The sequence below is a fragment of the Equus przewalskii genome, chromosome 2 (genome assembly GCF_037783145.1).
Source record: "Equus przewalskii isolate Varuska chromosome 2, EquPr2, whole genome shotgun sequence".
NCBI lineage: Eukaryota > Metazoa > Chordata > Mammalia > Perissodactyla > Equidae > Equus > Equus przewalskii.
The window spans coordinates 115048910-115056006 of NC_091832.1; the positions used below are offsets into that span (position 1 = coordinate 115048910).

At 38.8% G+C, this 7097-nt stretch overlaps 1 protein-coding gene across 1 annotated transcript; it reads left to right on the top strand.

The window, feature by feature from the left end:
* Positions 1 to 296: 296 nt before the first annotated feature.
* On the top strand, positions 297 to 1821 carry LOC139081849 (calmodulin-1). Its single transcript, XM_070609384.1, has one exon. It carries the CDS (start codon positions 492 to 494, stop codon positions 939 to 941), a length of 450 nt encoding a protein of 149 aa, XP_070465485.1. The 5' UTR covers positions 297 to 491; the 3' UTR covers positions 942 to 1821.
* Positions 1822 to 7097: the final 5276 nt, after the last annotated feature.

The window sequence follows — 7097 nt, forward strand, 5'->3', positions numbered from 1 at the left end:
TTCTCAACTGGAGACAATTTTGCCCCCAAGGGACATTTGGCAATATGTGGAGACATTTTTGATTATCACGATGGGTGAGAGGGCAGGGGATGCTACTGGCATCCAGTAGGTAGAGGCCAGGAAGATGTCAGGTAGATAGTTGATCCACTGGAGATGTTAAGTAGATGGTTGAATAATCATATGTACAGCTCAAGGTAGAAGTCAAGACTGGAGATGTAAATTTGAGAGTCACCACTTTATAATTAAATTTATAGGACTGAAAGAGATTACCTCAAAAGTGAGTGCATATAGAGTGGTGTTGGGAGCCTCGCGGACGCGGCGCCGTTACTCGCAGTCGGGCGGCGGCGCAGGCGGCGGCGGCAGCTGCACGGCGCTCAGCGCACACCGCGCCTTAGCAGCAGCAGGAGCAGCGGAGGCACCCCTGCCGTCACAGCCCTTGCGCTGGTGCAGCCACCCTCGATCTCTGTGTTCTTCCTCCCTTCGCTCGCACCATGGCTGATCAGCTGACCGAAGAACAGATCGCTGAATTCAAGGAAGCTTTCTCCCTATTTGACAAAGATGGCGATGGCACCATCACAACGAAGGAACTTGGAACTGTCATGAGGTCACTGGGTCAGAACCCAACAGAAGCCGAGCTGCAGGACATGATCAACGAAGTGGACGCTGACGGTAATGGCACCATTGACTTCCCAGAATTTTTGACTATGATGGCTAGAAAAATGAAAGATACAGACAGCGAAGAAGAAATCCGTGAGGCATTCCGAGTCTTTGACAAGGATGGCAACGGTTACATCAGTGCGGCAGAACTACGTCACGTCATGACAAACTTAGGAGAAAAACTAACAGATGAAGAAGTAGATGAAATGATCAGAGAAGCAGATATTGACGGAGACGGACAAGTCAACTATGAAGAATTCGTACAGATGATGACTGCAAAATGAAGACCTACTTTCAACTCCTTTTCCCCCCTCTAGAAGAATCAAATTGAATCTTTTACTTACCTCTTGCAAAAAAAAAAAAAAGTTCATTTACTCATTCTGTTTCTATATAGCAAAACTGAATGTCAGAAGTACCTTCTGTCCACACACACAAAAAATCTGCATGTATTGGTTGGTGGTCCTGTCCCCTAAAGATCAAGCTACACATCCGTTTTATGATATAAATACTTGTACTACCTTAACGATAAGGAAGCACTTGGTGGACTCCTTGCAGTTCCATTTGCTAATGAGTAATACACTGTTTGGGCTGGCCAGTTTTTCATGCATGCAGCTTGACAATTGAGCACAGTCAGGCATTTGTATTAAAAATGAAAAACGAAAAAACAAATTCAAAACCTATTCAAATGGGTTCTAGTTCAGTTTGTTAGTATAAATCGTCATAGCTGGTTTACTGAAAACAAACACATTTAAAATTGGTTTACCTCAGGATGCTGTGCAGAAAAGCGAGTGAAGGATAAACTGTCTAGATACAGCCCCACTAGCAGGATGGTCCTCTTGTACTTCCATGTGCCCCGACCCATGGTGACAATGACACCCTGGTGGCAGGCCTGTGTGTGCTGGTTTAGCATTGTCTGCGTTGTACTAGAGCAAAGCGGGTGTCAGGCTGTCACTGTTCACACAAATTTTTAAAAAGAAACTTTTCCAGGGGAGCATCTTTGGACTCTCTGTTTTTAAAACCTTCTGAACCATGACTTGGAGCCAGCAGAGTAGGCTGTGGCTGTGGACTTCAGCACAACCATCAACATTGCTGTTCAAGAGATTACAATTTACGTCCATTCCAAGTTGTAAATGCTAGTCTTTTTTTTTTTTTTTCCAATAAAAAGACCATTAACTTAAAAAAAAAAAAAAAAAAAAAAAAAAAAAAAAAAAGTGAGTGCATATAAAGAGAAAAAGTTACGTAATCTCTGCAGTAGATTATATTTTCCAGAGATGGTCATAACAACATTTCCCATCCCACTTGCTCATGTACAATGTGTCTCTTTAAGAAGTGGACTCTACTTCCCCTCTTCTTGAATCCGGGTGGGCCTGTGACTCACAACCAAACAAATGTGGTGGAAATGACATCACCCAACTCCCAAGACTAAGTCAGAAAAGGAGATGCGACTTCCTCCTTGGAATTGGAACACTTACACTTGGAGCAGTGGGCGATGATACAAGAAGTTCAACTACCCTGTAGCTGCCACCCAGTGAGGAAGCCAAGTCAGATGGAGAGGCCACGTGTAGCCTCTCCAATTGGCAATCCCAGTTTTCCCTGGCTGGTGACACGTGGGAATCTGAGTACTGCAGCCAAGGAGGGCGAAGTTGGGTCCAGTGTGACAGCTGTTAGATCCTGCATCCAGCTCTCAGCACCCTATGTAGTGACCAGCCTCAGAATCTGGGAGGAGACCAAGAGAAACTTATTTTCCCTCTAATTATTCAGGTAGTAATTAGAAAAAAAATACTTTTAAAAACAACTAGCAGAAACATCCATAATCCGAGTATTGCCTCCCTTTGCTTAGCCATGGCGGGGATAGCTCTAGGACTGAGGGTGTGTCCGCCCCGACCAGTCTTCCTGTCAGCCCACAATCTTCTCCACTGCCTAAAAATGAAAGAAAAACGTGTTTACCCTGACACATCTATGAGGAAATACATTCAATGTAAATGTTCTGTTTTCCTGTCACCTACCTGACTCTTTTCTCCCTGCCACTTGAAATTATAAAGTTCCAGGAGCAAAGACAAGTTTATCTGCTTACATACATTTCTATATCACCTAGAACTATCATGCACTATGAGAACATGCTTCTGGATGCTCAGGAAATCTCTAAATCTTTAAAATTGCTTCAGATTATTTGATGTTTATAATTACTGTAAACATATTCATCCACAGTGCTGCTAGGATGGGATGAGGAATAAATTTCACGGAACAGGAAGAAGGTGCTTGTCTGTCTCATTTCTGTTCTGCCATATATAACACTAAATTATAAAAGTTCCACCAAAAAATTCAAAGAAGCACTATGAGTAACATGTTCGCTGAAAGGCCCTCGCGAGGCAGCATCATAGAGTTTCATATTACTATAGATATTATTCTGTTCACTAAATACTTTGATTTGAAATCATCAATTATTTCTCTAAAATAGAAGGAAAACAATTTTAATAATCTGTAAAGTTCTATCATTTTTGAGATTACTGACTCCTCAGTGGTCTGACTGCAATGATGTGTTATATAGAAAAAAAATCCCAGGTTGATGTCAGGCATATTTTTTCAGCATATGTGGATTTCTGAGAGTTTTAGGAAAGTCTGATTTTGCATTTTTAAAGTGGGTAATACACTTAATGGATGACATTGTTAAAGTCCCCCCACACCTCCACCTCTCCCCTTCCCCCCCCCAAAATAATTCCTATCACCCTTCAGCTTGTTTAGGCAATATGAGATATAAAGGAAAAAGTAGGAAAGGTCATAAGAAAGTAAAAATTTAATTCCACCACCCCCCATTTGCTTTTCACCTATTCTAAGAGTAGTTTCTTCCAAGGTGATGTTGGGAAATAAATGAGATCTGAGCAATAACATTAATTTATGCCTTCTGATCACTTCAAAGGAAAATTGTTTCTCTGGGTATAGCTACACACACCCATTAACTGGACCAAAAAATAATACAAATTTAAAATTTCTTCACAGTACGATTTAATAATACGAAAACATTTAACTTCACATACGTATTCTTAACAGAAGTGTAACACCAAAACGACAGTTCTTCGGTCCTCCAAGACGATTTCAAATACAAGAAATTTGGAGAATGTGGATGGAGGTACTTTTTATCTTGAATTATCAAAATAAGTGCTTTCATTTCTCCATGATCCAATTTATATCCATGAAAAGCAATCTTAATTTACTGGCAATATAGCTCACAATATATTAATCAACTACAAAGTAGAAATTATAATTTTCAGAATCTGAAAAGCGAAACTGTTTAGTTTATTATCACTGTAAAATATCTTACATTGATATAGTTAGGTGTTTCAGGGTATTAAAACAACCTATATATATTTTACCTCATTTGATTCTGGAAAACCCATCGCATTAGGTAAAATCGGTGTCGTTATCTTCACTTTTCAGGTGATGACATTGAGATAGAGGTAAACGATCTTGCCGGAGAATGTGGAACCAGCTCTAGGTGCAACTGACAACAGGACCGGCTATCCTGACAACCTATCAGCATCTTTGTATTGACTGATGGAAATTCTCACTCTGCTGGGCCACAGGCTAATGCTTCACTCAAACCAGTTTACTGATGTATCAGCCATGGTTTAATAAAATGTAAATAACTTAAAATTACCAAAAATTGAATCTATATGCTCCTGAGAGCTTGAGAAGAAACTCACAACTAGAGAACATTTTCCTATATCAGATACGGCCACAGAATGAGCTCAAAGTGACCAGAAAAGGAAAATGTGTCTATAAGTTTTACTTTTACAGGGTCTTCAAGTTCCATTTTACAGAAACCTGTTCTCAATAAAAGTTTTCTTCAAGATCCGGATTGACTACAGCAAAAACTTCTCCACATTTTTCAAAGGAAGGAGTTCTGGGAAACCAACAAACAGCATCTCTCACGACTTTCGCAAGGCTTATGATTCCGCCCTGCCTGATAGAGTCATCAAGGGACTGGAAACACAGTCTGGGTCACACAAGTGATTGGGAGCTGCACAGTTAATGAGCGGTTATCATTGGCTCAGTGTCAACCGGCTGGGAAAGGAATAGAAAATCCCAAATGTAAATTTGTTTAACATTTGCCATCAGCGACCTAGAGAAATGGAGAGCTTATTTAAGTTTGCAGCTGGATAAGATAAATGTCCTTTCTGGCAGTAAAAAATCTCAAAAGTGAAGAGAAGGCGTAGGGCAGAATCAGAATTCCATGTATCTTTGGTTAACTAGAAAAAAGTAGTCAGGGAAATAAGATCAATAGAAATCAGAGCAGAACAGTATCTCTGAGAAAATGTGATTGCTATAAGAACACAGAATGAAAAAGTACTAGCAATTGCTTGACCTTTTAATATCTGCTTCTGTAAGCCAAGTTCACAGTGGGTACACACATCCACCACGCGCACACACACACACACACACACACACAAGGTATACCAAAAAGAAATAGATTCAGATGGAAAAAATTGTGGTAGGTATCTAGTATTTTACACAGAAACTTTCCTTTCCTTTAGTGAGAAAGAACACTTTTCCTTAAGTGTTGCTCTTGTCGTTGCGTGCAGGTTTAACAATTTAACACAGGCTGCGTGCTTTGTGAAGTTCACAGCCCTCTGGCTAAAATGAAAGCATGAGAGGTGGGGGAGGACATGGTTATTTTTTCTTTTTAAAAACACAGGTTTAAAACACTAAGTGATCAGGCCAAGATTATGCAAGCAATAGGGTCCACAACAAGGTGTTAAAAAATAAAATTAAAAACTTGCTTCATACTGTGTTTTTGCTTCTCAACTGGACAATTCTGCCTTCTCTATTCAGCCTTATTCGAAAGCAGATCTTGGAAAATGAGTAAAATGTTTGAAAGTGGCAAATCTCAGGCCGTGAAATAGAATAGGTGATAGAGAAAACTAATTACCTCATGCTGGAAACTTGTCTCTCTAAATTTGCAAATGCTAAAATGAGGAGTGTTTCATCATCTATTGGCCTAACTTCTTTTTGCTAACGATTTCCACAAAGCTTTTCGATGAAATATTCTTATAGATTTTATGTAGTGTAAATTGAGACCATGGCAGTGCCCTGCAGTTCAGGTAGAAAGGGCAAACTATAGCTTCTTTTATTTTTAAAAAATCAATTTTTGCTTATGAGTGGGATTTTGCTATTTGGAGAAGAAGGGCAAAAGGATAATAATTTTTTTATCTCTATCTCTATCTGTCATGAACTAGGAAAAAATGTAACTTTTCTATAAAACAGCATTCTCTTTGTTCCCTTATCCAACCCCAAGACAGACACTGTAAAATCTGTCGGAGTTTGAAGAAAACAATGCAGAATTTACTGTCATTTTATTTAATAACTTGGGAGGAAACGTTTGTATTTGTACATTGTTTTTGTGGATGAGGCTACTTAAAAATTTACCCACTTAGTTTGGAGGTACCGTATGTAATCTGTGAGGAAATACTTCTCTGTCTTCAACCTTTCGAATACATTCATTTTAAAACAGAACTTATATAATGCTCCATGCATGTGTGTGTGTGTGTCTGCGTGTCTGTCTGAGGACATATGTGCACATATGTACACATACATATATACATACCAAACATGTATACCAAAGACAGGGTTATCTCTTCACCGGAATTACGTCTTCTTTCATATAATTAGCTAATCTCTGACTCCAAATCTTTGGTTGGGAGTCCAGAATTTAAACTTAAAGAGACTTTAAGTAGGAATTTAACTTGAGTTTTAATATTTTTCCATGTAGTTCCATAGAAGAAATTAAGTGGTTTAGGACAATGGCAATTAATGAAAATTTTATTACTTTTCATTGATTATTTCATTACAAATTTTAAAAGAAAGCAGCAATGAAAATGTGTAAGCACTAGGATTATCCTGAAATTTCTTGGACTTTTTTTATTTAAGGATTTGTAAAAGATATATGTTCTGAAATATTTTTAATGAAATGCCATAACACATTACATTAATTTTCTAAGTATCTCATTAAAGTATGGACACACAGAAATTGCCACACATGCTAAAAATGTGGCCCATTCACTCTTGCCAAAAACAACCCTCCCAGAAATAGCTTTGAATATTAAATGTATTGCACCTCTTCCTGTATTTAGTCGATATGTCTGCCATCCTTGATTTTGCCATGTGCTTTTTTCATCCGTTTATGGCTCAACAAATAACAACAGCGTACGGTAAAAAGTTATGTCAATTTAAAGCAAATAAAATTGTATTTCTTTTTATTTCTCTCACTCAGGTTTTTAAATGAATCCCCTTTGTTGCACTTTCCTAGGGCAGCTATAACAGAGTATCACAAACCAGGGGGCTTAAACAACAGAAATTTATTCTCTCATGGTTCTGGAGGCTGCAAGTCTGAGATCACGGTATCGGCAGGGTTGTTTCCTTCTCAGGGCTGTGAGGGAGGGATC

Coding starts and splice junctions, on each gene's coding strand:
- LOC139081849 (XM_070609384.1), top strand. CDS start 492: ATGGCTGATCAGCTGACCGAAGAACAGATCGCTGAATTCAAGGAAGCT.